Here is a 21,211-nt window from a genome sequence, read left to right as displayed (position 1 = left end):
ACACCCAAGTAGATGCAGTCAAAATTCATGATGCCATGGTGAGGAGGTGCAGCCACTTCAAGGTGTCATCATCACTTGTCTCATTTTTATGGCATTTATTGTATTGCCAAGCCTTCTCTCACTGTAAGATAGTGGTTTTTGCTATTACAAGATGTAATTTACTAATACAGCTTAACTTAATATTCATCTTTAGTGTCTCTGCTAGCAAACATACTGCACAATATACAAGAACGACAGAAAGAAAGATAGGACAGAGTGCAGACTACCAACTTTTATTGCAAGAAACCCCAGGAAGCCAATATAAAGACATTTTTATCCATGTGCCACCTGGAAGCCAGAGGGGGCACACCAGACCAATTCACCCTCTTTCCTCTACCGTCCTTCGAAATTTCTGTGTGCCAGGATACCTGGCATTAAACAATGTGCAACAACAGCCGCCTGCCCAGGCCTTTGCTTCCCCCCCCCCCCTTCCTCGAAGAAGATTCCTGCGTCACTGCTGGAAGCAGGAAAACCTAAACAATCATTCTGCCACCACTGAAACACGAGATGAGCACACTTTTTCTTTCAATTTCAAAAAGGTGGATACCACAAAGGAAAGTTCCATTGGTAAATCTGTCACATAACTCCTAACTCATGTTTGGTGCCTGGCATAATAGACATATGCAAAAAGCCTTGTAAAATGGAAAATGCCCATCTCTAACACTCTCTTGCTTCATTCTTTAACCTGTGTGCAGGCTCTTATAGAGCTTCTAAAGGGGAGCAGGTTTGGCAGCTGTGAAAGCATCATAGTTTACTGCACACGAAGGGAGGAGACAGAGCGGCTAGCTTCATTAATTCGAACCAGTTTGCAGCATCTTGAAAAGCCAATTGAAAGAGACAACGGTTCAAAAGGTAAGCAAAAAAAAAAGCATGTGGCATGTGTTGGGCTACTGTAAATAGTTCTGCATTTCTTCTGAAGCATTCCTTTCTCATTGCTTTATTGCAGCAGCTAAGAGCAGACGGGCCTACCTAGCATGGGATGCAGAAGCCTATCATGCTGGAATGACATCATTCAGGCGGCGCTCGGTACAGAAAAAGTTTATGACTGGTAAGGATCTGCATGTCACATTATATTAAAGCAAAGAAGCAAATCCACTTCTTGTGTGCTTTGTTTGCAGGTAAGCTCCGTGTAGTTGTAGCAACTGTTGCATTTGGTATGGGGATTGACAAGGCTGACATCAGAGCAATCATTCATTATAACATGCCAAAGAGCTTTGAGAACTATGTCCAGGAAGCAGGACGGGCTGGACGGGATGGTCTCACGTCACATTGTCACCTGTTTTTGGAGCCCGAGGTTGGTATTTGTAACATCTGTTGGTCTTGCACTTTTCTGGCTGTTAAAAGGGTTATCTCTGCACTGCACAGGAGCACAAGCAAGAGTCGAATCATGGATGGAGTCAAATGTTACAGATCAGGAAGAGGTGGCAGCATTAATATGAATTAGGAAGGAGAACTAGACATGTTTTTATAAAGTGAATTTGCGGCAAAATTAAGGTTGTACATGTTCCAGCTTGTAATATTACAAATTTTGATGATCATAAGTGACTAGAATTCTAGAACTCATATTCTTAATTCAGGTGTTCTACAGGGAGTGCCTCTGGCCATTAGCTGGGCTGCACTTGTAACAAAACTTAGTGGTAGCATGTAGAGTTTGTAAGAACCCTATCTGTAAACTGCCATTAATGGCCACCTTTATTCCGCAAAATAGTGTAAAGCCAGCAACTACCTGAGAATGGGTTCAAACCTGGTTTTATTTTTTGTTGTTATATCATATGGTATTTGAAGTAGAGATAATGGGTACAAATGGTGCTAGTTACATTGGCATTGATGTCACATCTTTTTTCCCTTTTAGAAGAAAGACCAAAATGAATTGAAGCGCCACATATATGCAAACTCAGTGGATCGGCATGTCATTAGAAAGCTTCTTAAGAAAGTTTTCACACCTCTCGTGGAAAGCAGAAAAACTGAGGGTAACACTGTATGTATGAAGTTTTCTCTGCTTGGTCATACTATGTCGTGTCTTTTGGTTCAAATAACTTGTGCACCATTTTTAGGCACCTATGTTGGATGAAAATTCCATGTATGAGATTGCTATTCCAATTGAAGCTGCAGTAGAGGAGCTGGACTTGAAAGAAGAGAGTAAGTCCTCTTTTTTTTTTCTCTCTCTCTCTCCACTTCTTTATTGTGGTCATAAATGACTGCATGTCCACTAACATTGCCAACTATGCACTTATTTTCTACCCCTACATCTAAGATATCCTCACACTTTTGTGCTTCCTGGAGTTCCATCCTGATAAAGTTGTGCGAGTGCTAAATAAGGTGTATGCAACATGCACAATCAAGTGCTATGGTGGACCACAGCAAATGAGATCAGTTGCATCAAAGGTGAGCAAACCTGTGCATTCAAATAGAAAAGTGGTGTAACCAAGTTTCATTTCATATTTCTACACTTCATCTGTTCAATATTAAAAGTATGTACACAATTCAAGACCATAGCCCCAGTCTTGTGGAAAAGCTTTTTGTGAGCGTGTGTGTGAGTTTATATGACGACATCACTGCCTACAAACCGTTTTTCTTGCACCCCTTGGGCACAACCATTTTGGTTATGGTATGCTGCTTATGGCCTCCACTGGAAATTGACCCTGGCAATGTTCAACACTCGAACCCTCTCGAGTGAAGCTAGCTTAGCAGGACTCTTTGAGGAACTATCAGGCATTGTTTCAGATATTATTGGCTTTAGTTAGGTTAGAAAAACTGGTGAGACTTATGCAGTGCTAACAGCCACGTCCTGTGCTGTAGAGGTCTCCCAGATAAGAAGCAATATGGGGTAGCATTCCTAATCCATAAGGACATAGTGGGCAACATTGATGAATTCTACAGCATAAATGAGAGGGTAGCAGTATTCGTCATAAAACTAAATAGGAAGTATAGAATAAAGGTAGTACAAGCCTATGCTCCAGCCTCCAATCACAATGATGATGAAATAGAACAGTTTTATGAAGATGTTTAATAAGTGATGAGAAATGTGCGCACTCAGTATACTGTAGTCATGGGCGACTTCAATGCAAAAGTGGAGAAAAGGCAGGCTGGGGAACAAGCAATTGGCAATTGCGGCATCGGTTCTAGGAACACTAAAGGAGAGATGTTGGTAGAAGCTGCGAATAATGAACACTATTCTTCAGGAAGCGCAGCAACAGAAAGTGGACCTGAAAAAGCCCTAATGGTGAAAAAAAATATGAAATACATTTTATACTTTCTGCAGATCCCAGCATAGTGCAGGATGCAGAAGTGTTGGCTAGGGTAAAGTGCAGTGATCATAGGTTAGTGAGGTCTAGGATTCACCTCAGTATGAAGAGAGAAAGAGTAAAATTTATCAAAAAGAAACAGGCCAGCCTAGATGCAGTAAGGTTGAAAGCAGATCAATTCAGGCTGGTACTTGCAAACAAATATGTAGACTTAGAACAAAGAGATAAATGACATAGAGGTAATGAATGAAACTAACTAGACTTGCTTCAGAAGCAGCAATTGAAGTGGGAGGTAAGGCACCAAGGCAACCAGTAGGTAAGCTCTTCCAAGTAATGAAGGACCTAATAAAGAAACGACAAAAATGAAGTGTCCAACTCAAAAGATCAGATATAATTCGCGTAACTGTCAAAACTGATCAACAAGGAGAAAGTAAGGGATATGCGAAATTATAATGCGAGAGAGACTGAGGAAGCAGTAAAAAATAGATGCAGCATGAAATCAGTGAGAAGAAAACTTGGCATAGATGAGTAGGGTGATATCATCAGCAATTTTGAAGATATAGTAAAAGCAGCGGAATAATTCTATACTGACCTGTACAGTCAGAGCAGCCATAATACCTCCATTCGAACTAGTAATGAACAGGTTACAGAGGCTCCTTCTATAACTAGCGACGAAGTTAGAAGGGCTTTGAAAAACATGAAACGGGGGAAAAGCGGCAGGAGAAGATGGAATAGCAGTCGATCTAATCAAAGATGGAGGAGACATCACGCACAAAAAGCTTGCAGCCCTTTATATGAAATGTTTGTTTTGTTTGTTTATTTGTTTGTTATTAAATTTATTTGTTTGGTTATCCAATTTACCCTACAGGCTCGGAGGAGCATTGGGTAGTTGGGCTTACAGAAATATGATAATAAAGAAAGGGAACTACATAGTAGGAGATACAAATGAATTTGTACATTGGAAAAAAAATAACACTGGTAAACATTGAAAAAGAAAATACAAAATCAAGGGAATACAATACAAAACAATGTCGAAAAGCGATCCTTGAAAAATGGACCCTTGAAGTTGTGAGACTTCAAGGGTCCCAGAGAACTAGAAGAATGCCAACATTTTACTAATCCACAAAAGAGGAGACGTTAAAGAATTGAAAAATTATAGGCCCATTAACTTACTTCTAGTATTGTATAATATATTTGCCAAGATAATTTCTGTTAGAATAAGGGCAACACTTGACTTCAGTCAACCAAGAGAACAGGCTGGCTTCAGGAAGGGATACTGTACGATGGATCACATTCATGCCATCATTCAGGTAATTGACACATCTGCAGAGTACAATCAGCCTCTCTATATAGCTTTCATAGATTATGAAAAGGCACTTGATTCATTAGAGATACCAGCAATCATAGAGGCATTACGTAATCAATGAGTACAGGAGGTTTACTTAAATATCTTGGAAAATATCTACAAAGATTCCACAGCTACCTTAATCCTCCAGAAATAGGAAGATACCTATAAAGAAAGGGGTCAGACGAGGACACCCAATCTCTCCAATGCTATTCATTGCATGCTTGGAAAAAGTGTTCAGGCTATTAAACTGGGAAGGCTTAGGAGTAAGGATCAATGGCGAATATCTCAACAACCTTTGGTTTGTAGATGACATTGACCTGTTCAGCAACACTGCGATTGAGGATCTTAATAGAGAAAGTGTAAGAGTGGGGTTCAAGGCCAATATGCAAAAGACAATGACCAATAGCCTGGCAAGGGAACAAGAGTTCAGGATCGCCAGTCAACCTCTAGAGTCTGTGGAGGGGTACGTTTACCTGGGTCAATTACTCACAAGGGACCCTGATCACGAGAAGGAAATTTGCAGAAAAATAAAAATGGGTTGGAGTGCATATGGCAGACATTGTCAGATCCTGACTGGAAGCTTACCACTATCATTGAAAAGAAACGCGTTCAATCAATGCATTCTACCAGTGCTATCATCATCATCAGCCTATTTTATGTCCACTTAGGACGAAGGCCTCTCCCTGCGATTTCCAATTATCCCTGTCCTGCGCCAACCAATGCTAACTAGTGCCTGCGAATTTCCTAATTTCATCGCCCCACCTATATATTGGGCAGAAACTTGGACATTGACAAAGAAGCTTGAGAACAAGTTAAGGACCGCGCAAAGAGCGATGGAAAGAAGAATGTTTGAGGTAATGTTAAGAGACAGCATGAGAGCGGTGTGCATCAGATAGCAAATGGGGATAGTCAATATTCTAAATGACATTCAGAGAAAAAAAATTGGAGCTGGGCAGGCCATGTAATGCGTAGGTTAGATAACCAGTGGACCATTAGGATTACAGAATGGGTGCCAAGAGAAGAGAAGCGCAGTCGAGGATGGCAGAAGACTAGGTGGGGTGATGAACTTTGGAAATTCACAGGCGCTAGGTTAGAATCAGTTGGCGCAGGACAGTGATAGAGATCGCAGAGAGAGGCCTTTGTCCTGCAGTGGACATTAAGGAGGCGGCTGCTGCTGATGATGATGATGCTAATAGGTGCATATTTTCATTGCCACTTACACTGGCACCAAGCTAAAGTACTAATGCAACTCCAGACGTGTCCATTACATTTTTCTGTTAGTAAGCTAGCACTAAACACTGCACATTGGTGGCACAGTCCTACTACTTACAATTTAACTGCTCGTTAGTGGGCATAACACGCTAAAGATAGGTCAGATATAATCGTCAAAGTGCTTCGGTGTTAATCCTGTGCCCCCCTTCCCTTTCTTTTCTTTTTTTAATCACAATAACGTGGAACATCTGTGTGCATCCATTCATTCATATCAAAACCAGTGCTGTTGCTTTGTCTTCCAGTAACATATGCATAATATATTCCCATTCCCTTCTGCTGCAACAAATGGCATTATTTTTACATACTGATTTCTCTAGGTAAAGCTACTTATTCATTACTTGCAATAGAATAACATTTCGTCAAAAGCTCCTAGGTGCATTTCTTCATAACAATCTCCATTGTTATCTCTCACAGCTTTCTTTCAGATGTGCGTGCGTGCATGTGTGTGTGTGTAAGATGCATTTAAAGAGATCAATTTAGGTCATCTGCTTCTACCATTGCTTTGTGTGGTGCCAGGAAGGAAGGCTGCAGTCTGTAAGGTGCTGCTTTTTGTCATTTGCAACTTTCTAACTTAAATTCACGCCTACCATCATGATTTTCTTGGTCAAGTTCGTTGGTGTAACTAATTATTCGACCAATAGCCAGACAAAATGTGCTTCCTAATAACACATGTTAAGAATGTTGCTTCACCAATCTGAACTGTACCTTAATAGGCATCTTTCCAGATTTGGGCACAGCAAACAAACAAGCCCCATGCATAGATCATGTGCTGCAAATATTTCTGAAAAATATTACCCCTTTGTATGCCATGAAAACAGGTGTATGTTCAAGGAAAGTCTGGGCACACTTATTCTTGGATTAGCCAACCTCCTCACCAGTAAATGTCACAATCTTCACCTACCGCATTAAGGTCCTGCTTGTAGTGAACAAATAGCCAGCAGCAATGCAAATGACGCAAGGATTTTTATGAAACGTAGAGCATGTGAAGCTGCCACTGAAAATCCACTGCGCAGCAAAAAAAAAGAGAGAGAGAGAAGCGAAAGAACAAGGCACAGCTCAAGGCGTAAATATGGGCTCTCAGTTATGATATGGGAGTTGGCAGGGGAGGAATGTCGCTTGCAGACACTGGTCAAGATAATGAGAGCCTTTGCTACAGGGAGCGTAGCTTGCCTTCTTGCATGATCGCTTGCAATGTTGCACTTCCTTCTATCTCAGCTATTGTCCTACCCTTTTAAAAAATATTTGCAGTAGAATGCTCCCTAGTATGGTGCATTACAAGTTTCAGCATATAACAGAAAATTTCCCAACTGGTGAAAGGCCATTTAAGTATGAGTGTGTTTATTGTTACTGTATAAACAAGAACTAGAGATTCTTTCAGGAAAAGATAGCTAAATTAGCCCCTCATCTTATATAGGGGTCTTTCGCACATTGTAAGTGGTCTAGCCAAGTTAAGGTCAGGGGCTGACCTATTTTCCTGTCCACAGGGTAGGTCAGCCAGTAACCTTACATGGTGCATGCAGCATTTTCATGCTAGGCTGCCCATGAGCACATAAAGACGTGACCTAAATGACTATTTATGATAGATGTTTGAAAAATACAAGGTAAGCGTCAAAACTCAATTCACATATATGCCTAGAGTCAGGCAGTCTTGAAGATATTACGATATGTACATTTAACCAGTTTCAAACTCACATGTATGTTTTAATGAGGTACTACAAGTGTTCCTAGCAAAGTTTTGAGTCAAACTGTTACGAATCATTAATACACTTCCAAGAAACAGACACGGCGGCCGCATTTCGATGGGGGCGAAATGCGAAAACACCCGTGTACTTAGATTTAGGTGCACGTTAAAGAACCCCAGGTGGTCGAAATTTCCAGAGTCCTCCACTACGGCGTGCCTCATAATCAGAATGTAGTTTTGGCACGTAAAACCCCATAATTTTTCTTTTCCAAGAAACAGAGTTATTGGCTGCTAGATCTAGCAGTCGCTTTCTGGCAGGCACTTCTTGAACTGCAGTTAGTGTAGATTGCGCCGTGCTTCATCTGCTACGCCCTATGTGTTTACGCATTTTTTTTAACATTTTTTCCTTGGTTGCAGCACGGCCATAAAAGCTGATTTGCATTTTTTTCATCTTGTACAGAAACATTTGGCCTTGCGCTCTTGTCAGTACGCTGTAGTAAGATCTGTGACTGCCCATGTCAAGCGCACGATGTGCTATCGTCGCACCCTCCATTCTCCACAATCATACTATTTTTAATGTCATCTTGTGTTTCAAGTCACTCCAGAAAGCATTTTCCCTCATTTTAAAGAAATCAAGTGGTCGTAGCAACATGTAAATGCCGCGCTTCAGCCACTTGTTGCAATGTGTTGATCACTCCATAATCTCTGTAACCACGCAGTATGAACTAGGTGCCATGAATGTCACTAAGCGGTAAAAAAGAAAGAATTATTAGCAAGCACTCATTATTGTCATACACTTTATATTACGATAACTGCATTGTGATAATTGCACAACTCTCGCCTAGTGGTTATACGGCAGCCTGAAGTGTTCTTTTAGTATGTGGTTCTGATGCAACAAGGGAGACATTATTTTGCCTCTATATATAGTAAAGCATGGGCTTTTGTTTTTTGGTTCGCTGCTACAAAAGGAAGGCTAAAATAAGGTGTTAGTCAGGGTTATGTGTGACAGCAGTCTCTAGACACAGCACATCATAAGACTGAATTGAAAGGCAGTTACTATAATTTCCTTTAGCTCTTCAATGTAGAGTGTTAGCTCGATGGAAAACAGTAGTCATTATTAGCTGAAATAGAAAAACCTAATTACTTTAGCCTCTCAAATAATTAGTCTTTACACCTAACCACACAAGGGAAGCTCTGTTCTTAAATTACGCATTTTTAGTGTTAGTGCAATAAAAATATTCTTGTCTGAAGCAACCTGGTGATCCTGCTAATGTGCTGTCACCCACAGTGGCCTAGCTTGCTTAATCAAACTCATTAACTATTTGCGTTTTGCAGCGAACAAAAAAAAAACAACAGGAAAATGGATATGTATGTCTAAAATTATTGGTTTAAAATGCACATTATCTTGCTAATTTAACATTACTGTGCAGGGATGCTTTTTTATAGCTAGTGGAAGATTTGCAGATAGTGCAGTAATAATTAAGCTGCACAACAGTTTTAGGAGGGCAGCTGGAATGCCAACGTAACATCTACAAAAAGCCCCAAGTAAGTGCTGAAGCACACATTGTTTGGCTGATTGCCAGTCTTTCTTCTATGGCAATTGGTGCTTCTTTCAAGTAAAAAGAAACTTTTGGTGTATTTCGTGCGAAAATGTGGCATAGGAGGGCAATATAATCAGTTCGCTACAGTCAGCACGATTCATTACCAAAAAATCGGTCCAACTCGTTCACAGCGAAGCACCGCCGCATGCGCATTTCAATGTGTGCCGCCGACCTCCTATCTGCACTAACGTGGCGACAGTGCTGCCACCTGTAGCTTGATCTTGCGGCGAACAGCAGCCCTTTAGTGATTTGCCCAGGCAAGGCTTATTGTTGATTCATGCAGGGCTAAATTTGTTATTGTTTGCTTTGCACTCTATCGCCATCTGCAATAAAGCGGGAAAGAGAGAACCTTTGCGTTATAACATTTTATGATTTCAAGAGTGATTAAAATAAAACTGACAGCCCTTAGTGCTTACAGCAGGTTTTTAGGGAGCTTGTCATTTCCCATTTAACAATATTCCACTAGTTTCAAGAATTTAGCAGGGGTACAACTGAAAAGACGAAGAAAAAACTGGCCGCCTGATGATCGCAGTCGACGGAGAAAACATTGCTGCTGTGGAAATAGTTGTGTTTGAGAACAATCAAGTTACATTTAAGGACATTGCAATGGCCCTGCAGACTGTGTCACCAGCAGTTTCAAAAATCTAGCTCCAGCATCTGAGAGTCCGGAAAATTTCATCCTGATGGGTGCCTCACACTTGACAAATAAGCAAAAGTGCATTTGTGTTGAATGGTGCGAGGAAATCCTGGCCAGTTTTGATCGAGTCAGCTCGAAACAGGTTTTTGACATTTGATTTAGAAAATAAGTGCCAGTGAGCAGTGTGGATTTCTTGCAGTGGAAGTCCACCAACAAAAGTAGAGCTGCCACAAAGTGTTGGCAAGAGAATGATGGAAAAAAAAAGTGGTGACATTGCCACTATTCCTACTGATTAACAAAGGACTGCTACAGCTAAGTGATACACTATAGTATGCCTCCCTGGAGCTTTAACAAGCTGTGAGAATGGCAGGCAAGGGCAGCACTGAGGGGAATCATCATGTACCGTGACATTGCACCTGTGCACTCTGTTTTTGACCACAAAGATTAAACTCATGTCTCATCCACCCGAAAGTTTTCTTGTGGCCCTGCGTAATTATTTCCTGTGTTGTACAGTGAAACGCCGCATGCACTGCAGGAGTTTTTCAAGCCCTGAAGAAGCTATCCATAGATACAAGAGTAAGAGTGCAGCACCAAGAGAAAATGAGTAGAAGAAAGTGCTTTTTAAAAATGGTTTATCAGAACAAAAGTACATAGAATCTCAGGGCGTTTCAAGAAAATGTAGCGGTATACAAGACAGCAGCTTCGTTTCTGGTCATCTCAAAACTTTTCTAGTGCTCCTCAAAATTTGGCATTGGTTGGACATCTTGACTTTAAATGAAACCACAGAGATATGACAGTGTCTCTGCCTGTGGTTTCCTCACTGCTTGTTTTGTTACAGTTAACATGTTCTTCAGTTTACAAGCTAGTTGCTTGTTATCAGATGGTTAAATGAAGTCCAAGGTGAACAGGGTGTACACCTGAAAGCGCAAGTTTTCCAAGAGCAGATGACTGTGTATGCTGTGCTTTTTTTAACAGGGTTTAACAGCAGCACAAAGCTTTTGACACTGTCTCTGCTTTCCCCAGAAATGGCACCCAGGATATCAACATTTGCAGAAACAGTTGCTCTAATAGAGAAGATACTGTAACTGCTGCAAGCCAATTTAAATGAGCCTGGATAAATTAGTGATTTCAAAAACAGTACCCTTCCCACTGATCACTGATCATAAAAGCAAAGGTGGTCTTCTGTTCCCCATATTTTTGTAGAGCACAATAAGGAAGTTTATGTGCAATCCACCAAGCTTTTCCAGAAAAAGTTCAGTATGAAGCAACTATTTTCACAATATATCTCCTGGCAATGAGGCCCATTTTCCTTATGTTAAACCAAAACATAAGGAGAGCAATGGTGAGGGTTGCCAAGCTCAAAAGAATGTTCTGGCAATCCTTCATAAAGGGGATCTTCATTGATGTAAAATTGTATCAATGTCACTTACAAAGGCAAATTATAAATAATGACTTTGTAATGTGCATTGTACCTTAGTCTTTTACAGAAGTGTAGGGTGTTCTGCAACTCTCATTGTAAGTATGTAGCATGGTGCCTCCCAAATGATTCTTGCTTGCATCTTTCATTCTACGTTTTAAAACGTTCTGCAGTTCCAGTCACACCTCTTGAGTTTTTTTAGTTTACACTGGTTGCTATTAAGCCCCAGGATGAATCAACATTTTGTTTCATACAAAGACCATTAAGGGTTGCGTTGACTAAAGTTAACTACACTAATACTTATAACTAAAGAACATGGTTTCACTAGAGTGCATGATGTAAAACAGCAACTGCCATCTACCAATTTCAGAATGCAGCAGTGGCAGCTGCAATAGCACTGCAAGAGAAAAACTGTGAACAAGAGCCTGCCAACACACTGTCATTTCCTGTTGTGGATGTGGCTGCACGTATGGGCTGGAATTCTAAGCTGGTCAAGAGGGATCTGAAGAGACTAGAGTATGACAACACTATGCTTCATGGTAAGTGAGTGTGACGGAAATCAATCAGTTTTAGTGTGTGCTAACTGTTACCCTGTGACACCTCCTCCCCACAGCAACAGGACACTCGCGCAAGACAGGTGTCATTGTGGAGTTTTCAGACCTTGCCTTTCACCTGAATGTCTCGGCCAGCCTCACTGAAGAAGACTGCGATCACCTGCTGGATTACTTGTATGAAAGAGTACAAAAGCAAGAGAAGATGGATATTGCCCGTCTAAGAAAAGTGCATGAAGCCTTCCAAAGGTAGCAGCTCTGCAGTTCTACTGCAGCTCATCATGACAAGTCTCGATTAGCATTTTATGTTTTTGTTGAGAACTGTTTGTTGCTCGGAAACTGTTGCTCCACCTGTATCACAATCCACATTTGTACTGGAGCTGTAACAGTAGCAAATTGTTAAAGTGCATACTGTGTGCAACCGTTACACTACTATACTATACTAGCTACTTTAATGGTTCTGTAAAATTATTAATAAGCACTATTTGCTGTAATCATGTAGCTGTCCTGTACTTTTATGTCATGTTATTTAAGTGCATACTGTGTTTGACAGTTATAGGTACTATAATGGTTTCTTTAAATTATTAATAAGCACTATTTACTGTAAGCATGTATTTGTCCTGTACTTTTATGTCATGTTATTTTACTGGTTTAACTTTTGTGAGGACTATTAGATTTCCTCCGCAGGGTTGCCTTGAACACAAGTGCAGCTGCAGAGCATTTCGATTGTGACATAGCACAATCTTAACATTAAGCAGACATTGTTGTCATTCCAACTTAAGATAGCACTTACCCTGCAGGTAATAAAGCATTACTTTACTTTTCATTCACTTCACTGAATCTGCAGATCAGAACCAGAGCTCTATTTAATAATTGCTTGCATGTGTTAGAAAACTACGAGTAATAATGCTGGCTAGCCTCGTATTATTTCATTAAAGCTGCTGGTGCATGGAACATATTGAATACTTTTCCCTGGCTTCATCGTGTCTAGTTTTAGAAGAAAAAAAAACAAGCATTCAATAAAACCGAGTTTCCAGGAACCAATAAGATACAAGAGCGGTCACATGTTGAGCGGTCACTAGGTGACATTTGAATCTATGTATTGCCTGTTTGGGGTACATGTATCCAAGACAGCATAAGGGCATCCACCGTGGCGGCATATTGGCTTTGACGTTGCACTGCTAAGCCCAAGGGCACGAGATCAAATCTCAGCCACGGTGACCGCATTTCGATGGGGGTGAAATGCGAAAACACCTGTGTACCGAGCATTGGATGCACATAAAGAACCTCAGGTGGCCAAAATTAATCTGGAGTCCCCCACTATGGTATACCTCATAATCATATCGTAGTTTTGGCACATAAAACCCCAGAACATAATTTTAATCAACAGCACGCTAGCAGCTATTCTTTGTGTCTGTCAAGACTGCATTCGAGCATTTCAGAGTCGCATCAAAATTTGTATTCTTTTGCTCTACAGTGCATCTTGTGAAGAATGTGCCGAGTGTGCAGAGACTGCAAGCATAGAAAAAAGCAATTCACTTAAGAAGTTGATTGAAGATTATTTTGATGAAAGGTTGGACCTTGATGAAGATGATGATGAAGAGCCTGCACAGACTGTAAGTAGTACTACAAGATTTGTGCTCACCTGAGAAAGTTGGTTGGCATATTTTAAATGCCCTTATTTTGACTAAATTGCTCCACTGCTGTTGGCAACAACAGATGAACAATTTATACTTGTTTCATGTAACAACAAAAAAAGCTAGCAAAAATAACCTAACAAGAAGTTTCTGAAACGAGTAGGTTTACGATCATTTTATTCACAAATTTAAGCTTGCTCATGAGAATGCCAGCAGACCTCTTTTTTTATTTTCCTAGGGTGTGCAAGTATTTGTCGTAAGCACAGTGAGAAATTTTTTTTAATGGGTTTGGAAAAGCAAACTTGATATTTAAAGGTTTTAAAATGTTAAGTATGTTTTATGGTGCAGTATTACAGGTGGCTTGGTGCTGCTAGATTTATGGCAGCACTATTTTATTAGTGTGGTCAGTTGTAGAAAAGACCATCTAAAAAGTATGCTGATGCGTATACTTTGTTTCCAATTACTCTCGCTCTGAAAGGGAAGCTGCAGCTGGTGTGAACCATCAGATGTGTGATCACACAAGTATCCATCAATATCACAGTGTCACCTGCTCAAGTATTGAGCACCAGAGCATGCTTTGTAGCTTCCACTCCTGGGCCAGATTGTGAAACAGAGTATACAGGCTTGTGCTAGCTTGCAATGTGCAAGTCTACCTAGGCAACAATAAGCTCGCATGAATTAATCTGAAAGAACAAAATGTTAACCGACACTATCCCACAGCTGCCATCACACAGTACAGTACATTATGGTTTAAGAGTTGGTGTCTCACATTGTTGCAGCCTTGAAGAGAGTTCAGTAACAGGCTCACTATTTCCTCTTCCCCCCTCTGCCCTTCCCCTCACAACAGGAGCCATGTCTAAGCAGCCTTCGACAGGAAATTCGAAGCCTTGTGATGCAACACAGGGACCACTCATTCAATGGTCGTGCGGTGGCACGAATATTTCATGGCATAGGGAGCCCATGTTTTCCAGCACAAGTGTGGGGAAGGGTGCACCGGTTTTGGAGAAGCTTCTTGGATGTGGACTTCAACACAATAATAAACATTGCAAACAAGGAAATTCTCTCACTGCGTTAAACTGTGCAATGAAATTTCCCCAGCCCCCTCAATGTTGCAGACAATTTTATATGTAAATACATACTGCCTTAATTCTTTTGTAATAAAGAAATTTTTATTTATTCATGTATAGGTCCTATCTGTCTTCTGTCTTGCAAGACCTTAATAAATGCAGCAACTGAAACCATTTGGAAAATGTCTTGACTTTTCTGATTAGCTATTGCTGCTCTTTCCTTTCTTTCCTTGTGAATTACATTTACATCAACTAGCCTCATGAAATAACATGCCAACATTGCACTTTCATACATGATAAGTGTCACTGTACTGCTATTATGACTTGCAACTCTGCAAACATAAAACATGGAAAAGAGATAATCTGAAAATGTGTTAATGTTTGAGTCCTTCAAAGTGTACCGAGCCAGAGAGAGAAAGAAAAATCTGCAGGGTACATGTTTGCCAGATGCACTTGTGGCTATCATTTTTTTAGCAATCCATTTCATGGCTGCATATCTAAAAATTACTAGCACAGAAGAGAACGGCTTTATGAATTCTCCTAGAACCTGTAGACTAGAAAATGACACAATTAAATTTATAAGTTAGTGAAAATCTTTACTTATTGCACACGGGTCTGGTGATGTGCTGTGCTGTTCAACAAAGTCCAGCCTGCTATAAGCTTGACAGATAAAGTTATCACAGAATGGAACAAACGTTGATAGTATGCAAAAAGGAAAGGAGGAGTTTTCTCCATCTAACATAAAAGTTTCAATGTGCTATTCACAAAAATGGTTAACTCACTTCAGCAGCACACTGAAGCTGAACTAATTATAAATAAGGAATAAATTTGGTGCACATTAAAGTAGGTAATGTGTCTGCCACTACAATGTGACAAGGCATGACATTAGCAAATAAAGCACACCATAATAAGCTCCCCTTGATCTATCATTCTTTATAGAAATAAATCTGCGCTATGGTACGTTGCCACTGAGGAAATAAACACTATCACGTAGTACAAGCACACATCCTGCAAGGAGCGCCCTAACTACAGTTATCTTCTGGCAAGCTTGCAGTAATGGTGCCTGGTAAACTACCACCGAATCTTGTCTTTGTACTCGTCGTGTACGCTCCACCGCTTGAGCGTCTCATAGCCCAGGGCCAACAGAAATGAGCTGATCACGCTCTGCATTACGCGAGCCGACAGGCCAATCTGGAACATACGCATGCGTTCTTCCGTCCAGAGCTGCCAAAAGGTTTCTGTGACTGAATTCATGCGCTGCACTTGGATGCGGGCCCGCACAACGTCCATTGGGTTGGTGATGAAGCATACGGTGATGCCGCTCATGGGTCCTGCCATGCATTGCACAAACATCTGAGGCGTCCAGCCAGGCAGGACACGCCGCAGCCCGTCGGCGTAGGCCGGGTAGAACATCCACCATAGCGCACTGGCGGGCACATAAGCAAGTAGCGATGCGAAGTAGCCCCGGTAAAACCCGCTGAAGCCGTCTCTCCGATACAATTCACGCACAATGGCTGCAGAGATGAGGTGCTTCCTCTTCAGGTCGGCGCTGATGTTGAGCGGGTTCATGACCATACCGCCGCTTTTGCTCGATCGGCCCAAAACCATTATGTGCTGGGAGACAACATCGAAGGGTGTGATGATAGTTTGACTCACGAGAGAACTGCAGCCACCAGCTATGAGGCCCTTTAAACGTCGGTCGTGTATGTCAGCGTGTCGAGACAGCACGTCCCGCACTTTTTCATACGTGAAGATGTAGCCGATACCCGAGAACATCTGTATTGTATTAATCCAAAAGCCTCTGTACAAACCTACGAAGCCTTCGTAGCGCAGAATCTTTGAGCAGGCGTCAAATGTACCACTATAAAGCTTTCCCTGTTTTTGGACTTGTAGTCGCGTTTTGATAACCGTCAGAGGGTACACCAGGCAACGCAAGGTGAACGAGTTGATAATACTGAACATGAAGAATCGGGATTTGTCCATCATCTCCCATTCTATCGTAAGAATTTCGGGATCCTCCATGCTCGCAGGTGTGTGCCAAATCCGGCGTTTTCTTTTAAGTACAAATACGTACAATAAATAATCGGGTGCTCTTCATGTCGTCCGCTTTTCGACATAGCTCTGCACGAGGTCCATGAAGCAGCAATCACAGGGATGTAGAAACGTAGTTAGCGTCAGAAGTTCACCGCGTAAAGCGCGCATGTCTACAAAACTGGCTGGTCGAAAAACAATTGGAGACAACCAGCACTCTCCGCAACGTTTCATAAAACGTGAAGGCGCACCATTTCAACAAATCGGCTAAGTGCCCACTGATCATGCGATCGTACGCTTGTCGCGCGTTCGTAGCGCTAACTGCGGCAAATATGAGGGCCGTGTATAAAACATGGCGACCATGACGTATTTCGGCTTTCGCAATCCTTTCTGGTGTTTGCATGACCTTTGAGATCAACTTTTGTTCCTTCGAGATGGCCGTCACTGGAGTTGCAATTTTGACACCTCCATATAATGCAATGTTAATAAAAACATTTTAGTACACTAAACTTTTAAAAAATACAGCTTTTGCAACCGTTTGCAATTTTACTTTCGGCGCCCGTAGTGTGGCCCTTTTGGAGTTTGCTCTTGACCACTGACGCCTTTTATGCCCTACATTAATTGTAGAGCAAATACGGCGTTTTCCAAGCATTTCAGCTTCGCGCAGCGCGTTACACTTGTCTGGAACTACCGGACACGTCACAGTATCATGCAGTAGAACTGCGAAACACCGCAGCACCCCAAAAGCATGACCTCCGAGATAACAGCGCGCCGTTCTTAGTATGAAGCTACAATGAAGCTTCGGAAACTCTGCCTTCAAAGAGCTTCGCATTGCGCTACAGAGTAAACTACACCCATCCTTGTCGTTTGCGATTTCAACGTGGACGTGTCGAAACCACAGAACGAATGGTTCCTCCGGTACGCTGCGGAGGAATTTGGGTTAATTTTAACTTACCTGTCTCACATAACACGTATGGTCAACGACTGATTGAGTTTCATGGTGCCAAAATTTGGAATTCAATTTCTCATGGAGTAAAAATGGCAAACAATTTTGTAATCGCTGTCAAAAAGCTGTACCAATCTAAAATTACTTGATTCATTTGTTTATAGTCTACTGCATTTATTTGTTCCATGTGTTTTGCAATCGCTGTCAAAAAGCTGTACCAATCTAATATTGCTTGATTCATTTCTTTTAATATTCTACTGTATTTCTTTTGTTAATTTCATGTGTTTGTTATCGCTTAATTGTTTTAAATTTTGTTTCTATATATGAAGTAGACGTGTACTAAATTTTGTAGCTGCTGATATATGCATATTGACTATGGGCCCACACTAGCCTTTGGCTGCGGGCCTAACAGTTCATTGTACAATTCATGTAACAATGAAAAATGAATGAATGAATGAATGAATGAATGAATGAATGAATGAATGAATGAATGAATGAATGAATGAATGAATGAATGAATGAATGCGGACACATCGCAACCGACGACCATTGCACTGAAAAGCTTCCCTGATGACCTTATATGAACGGACTTGGCGTAAATTTCACAAAGCACCATCTAAAACATCTCGAAATCGTTCCGCAGCACGCGACAGCAATACTTTCAAGCAGCGCCGCGCCGGATCGCCCAAGCCAGATAGGAAGAAAGGCTCTCCGCGCGCCCTATCCTCCTCGCCCGATGAAACGGTCTATACACTCTCTAATTAATATTTCCTTCATTTGCTTTTTAAGTGCACATTTTCAGCAATTGAATTCGATGAAGTTTTCCATTTTATTAAGAGTGACTATAGAGTGAAAAGCAAATGTTTGTTTCCCGTAATTCTACTCGTTTTCGGTGTGCATCTTGTGATATGTATAGAAATCTGTAATGGTGAGTTGTTGTTTCCGCATTAACACAAATTTCGCCTTTAACTTGCTTATTTTTACCTGATTTCACCTTTGCTTTGCTTTACGGCACATAGTGCAATTTAAGAATTGTTTACGACGAGTTCGCAAGGCATATCCGCTTGGAACGAATTCTCAGGATGACGCCAGTTTCGAGAATTCATTCCCAAAGTCAGCGTCAAAATATATTGGCGTTTCAGTTATTTTTGTGCTTCAGTGCCTAAAATGGCACTTTCATTTAAAAAGTATGTTGAACAATAGTTTACCGTAAGTTAAAAGGCGCATATCTCGAAACCGGTACCATCCTCATAATTCGTTTGGATATGTCATCTAAGCTCACCAGCTACAATCCGTAAATTGCAATATGTGCCTGAAAGTAATTAGTTAAATCCCAATTCGTGAACTTTTGTTATCTAGTTGATTACGCATTTTGATTCCCCATACGATTAACGTCGGCCTCTTCAAGAAATACAACTCCAGGAGTAGAATTGTGCTATCTACATGACACAGCCAATTTTTAAATATCCTGTATAGTGTAAAAAAGGACACCTAGTTCTAAACTTTTTTTTGGAACCACAAGGACGCTGTACGGCCAGCTTATACATTTAAAAACTTTTTATTCCTTGTGTATTTGATACCATAATATGATTTAATCAACGTCATATTGAAGAACAAAAACGTTATCCAGGGTATATTAGCCTCTATAACTAATGCTGAATCATCCGTATATAACCTGATTTTGGAAGTTATCGCCTATGTAGTTTGTACAACTCTTCTTTGCCTTAGCAAATCTTTAAAATAATTGTCTGGGGCAGCACTTCACCACTTCAGCGCGCACGCACGCACGCACACACACTGAGGGTAGAGGCTATATGTTGCAAGTGAGCCCGTTATACCGTCGATATACCTTTCACGCTCACTAGCTACAATTCGTAGATTGAAATATGTACCGTAAATAATTAAATAAAGGGTTCAATTAATCATTTTTCTTTCTCGATGAAGCACTGGCTGTGTCATCGAGTAATTTAGAACAAGGGTTAGAATTGTGCCATCTGCCACAGGCAATTTTTAATATATTTGGTGCAGCTAAAAAGACAAACACCCTCTATGTACCGAACCATGTTTTTCAAAAATAAACTGAGTTGCGAGTCAGTGCTTTTTGCGCTAACTTTCTGTCTTTCGTCTTATGTGCGCTCCACATTAACCGCGAATCACCTTAACATGTACCCAGAAGCCCCGGACAGGCGGTCGAAATTAAGTAAATATTTCTCTCTCTCTCTCTCTCAACAAGCACCAGTTGCAAAATACATGTCGCCAAAATTGCGGTGAAATGCATTGACGTGCCACTTGTTTTCTCGAAGAACTTCACTTGCATTCAGCACGTGCAATTGAACTTGAACGCAACAATGCTCGTTGATTGTCTGCGCTGATTTTGCTGCCATGTCTTCAAACAATGTGTGTTTATCGCATGTGTGTGATATCACAGAAAGATTCATTTACAAAACCATACATGTATTTTTTGAGTTGGGTTCTACGCAGTTAAACTAAAAAAAAATTAGAATGCCAGGTTTGTAGGTTCATTACACGTTTGTTTGTATCTTCCTTTCTTTCTTTCTTTCTTTCTTTCTTTCTTTCTTTCTTTCTTTCTTTCTTTCTTTCTTTCTTTCTTTCTTTCTTTCTTTCTTTCTTTCTTTCTTTCTTTCTTTCACCATACTTCAGAAGAAAAACAAATGTCACCAGGCACGTTTTCGCGAAATACCTATGTATGATCGCAGGTATAGTAAACAATAGTTCAGTAGTCAAATTACCTGAACTACAGTAATTCGGCACGGGGGCTATGGACCGCAGAGTGTCAAAATAAAGCGCTTAAATTGTTTATAAAGGCGGGATGCAGGTGCACTCGTGAACGACAAAAAGTAGTATAATTTATAAGTTGATATCGTGCAACAGACGCTGTAATTTTCTCACTACAAAAAAATAGAACGCCAGTTACATGAGAGTTCAACCAACACCTCTTGGTTCAACCGCCCTTGCTCTTGCCCCTCGAAATAAATTTGTGACTGCGCTACTGTAGGGAATCCTCTACTTGCTGCAACGTCACTCGAACAGGTTGAGCAAAGCTCAGAAACTTGGGATTCAGCTCTTGGTCCCACCAAGCCGGAATCATCGACGAATAACCAGTACGGCGTACAGGACGGCGAGGGGTCGCGGCTCCGCTCGTAGGCTGTCACCAACGCTTTACTTTGTGTTTCTGCGACGAGCTGTCTTTGATAACTAAACACAGGGCATTCGAGCAAACATTGTAATGTTTACTGTCCAACTTTCTTAGCGCTGGCAGACATCAATATTTGTGCGATAGTCGCAATTATGGTAATTTGACAAAATGTCACTAATTACAATTATTTTATATAATGAATCAAATACTCGTACAGAAATTAGAGGTGGGCGAATATCCCCTCTTTAAGTGAATCGAAAATCTAACAGTCAATCCAGAGTTCGACGGAAACCCGTCTGGCGAGGAATGAACGTATAAAATAAAACGAACACTCGCCAATGGAAAGACATGCATAGGAAAATAAAACTTGACGTTTCGGGTCCCGTACGGGACCCTTGATCACAATGAAGCAAGCGCAGTGGTTCTTGTCACTGCGGTTGCTTCATTGCGTCACTGCGCTTGCTTCAAGATCCACTGCGCTGGCTTCATTGTGACCAACGGTCCCGTACGGGACCCGAGACGTCGTTTTATTTTCCTATACATGTCTTTCCATTGGCGAGTGTTCGTTTTATTTCACTATCT

At 41.1% G+C, this 21,211-nt stretch overlaps 2 protein-coding genes across 3 annotated transcripts in view; one reads left to right on the top strand and one right to left on the bottom strand.

Moving 5' to 3' along the window:
• RecQ4 (RecQ4 helicase) overlaps positions 1 to 14,610 on the top strand; it is a 30,378-nt gene extending 15,768 nt beyond the window's left edge. The window contains exons 13-22 of one of the 2 annotated variants that reach the window (XM_065426760.2): positions 735 to 891; positions 989 to 1,087; positions 1,158 to 1,333; positions 1,892 to 2,017; positions 2,094 to 2,178; positions 2,294 to 2,424; positions 11,611 to 11,779; positions 11,854 to 12,040; positions 13,269 to 13,407; positions 14,276 to 14,610. In XM_065426760.2, coding sequence (XP_065282832.1) covers positions 735 to 891; positions 989 to 1,087; positions 1,158 to 1,333; positions 1,892 to 2,017; positions 2,094 to 2,178; positions 2,294 to 2,424; positions 11,611 to 11,779; positions 11,854 to 12,040; positions 13,269 to 13,407; positions 14,276 to 14,503 — 1,497 coding nt within the window. In that variant the 3' untranslated portion in view covers positions 14,504 to 14,610. Of the gene's footprint in view, positions 1 to 734; positions 892 to 985; positions 1,088 to 1,157; positions 1,334 to 1,891; positions 2,018 to 2,093; positions 2,179 to 2,293; positions 2,425 to 11,610; positions 11,780 to 11,853; positions 12,041 to 13,268; positions 13,408 to 14,275 lie in introns of both variants that reach the window. The other variant, XM_065426759.1, reaches the window with a different exon arrangement.
• Positions 14,611 to 15,408: 798 nt separating this feature from the next.
• Positions 15,409 to 16,857, bottom strand: LOC135898032 (solute carrier family 25 member 44). Its single transcript, XM_065426761.2, has one exon. It carries the CDS (start codon positions 16,515 to 16,517, stop codon positions 15,567 to 15,569), a length of 951 nt encoding a protein of 316 aa, XP_065282833.1. The 5' UTR covers positions 16,518 to 16,857; the 3' UTR covers positions 15,409 to 15,566.
• Positions 16,858 to 21,211: the final 4,354 nt, after the last annotated feature.

Source organism: Dermacentor albipictus, chromosome 1, assembly GCF_038994185.2.
Source record: "Dermacentor albipictus isolate Rhodes 1998 colony chromosome 1, USDA_Dalb.pri_finalv2, whole genome shotgun sequence".
NCBI lineage: Eukaryota > Metazoa > Arthropoda > Arachnida > Ixodida > Ixodidae > Dermacentor > Dermacentor albipictus.
The sequence above is the reverse complement of the archived record's forward strand: the minus strand, read 5'-3'. Positions and strand labels throughout refer to the sequence as shown.

Coding starts and splice junctions, on each gene's coding strand:
- LOC135898032 (XM_065426761.2), bottom strand. CDS start 16,517: ATGGAGGATCCCGAAATTCTTACGATAGAATGGGAGATGATGGACAAA.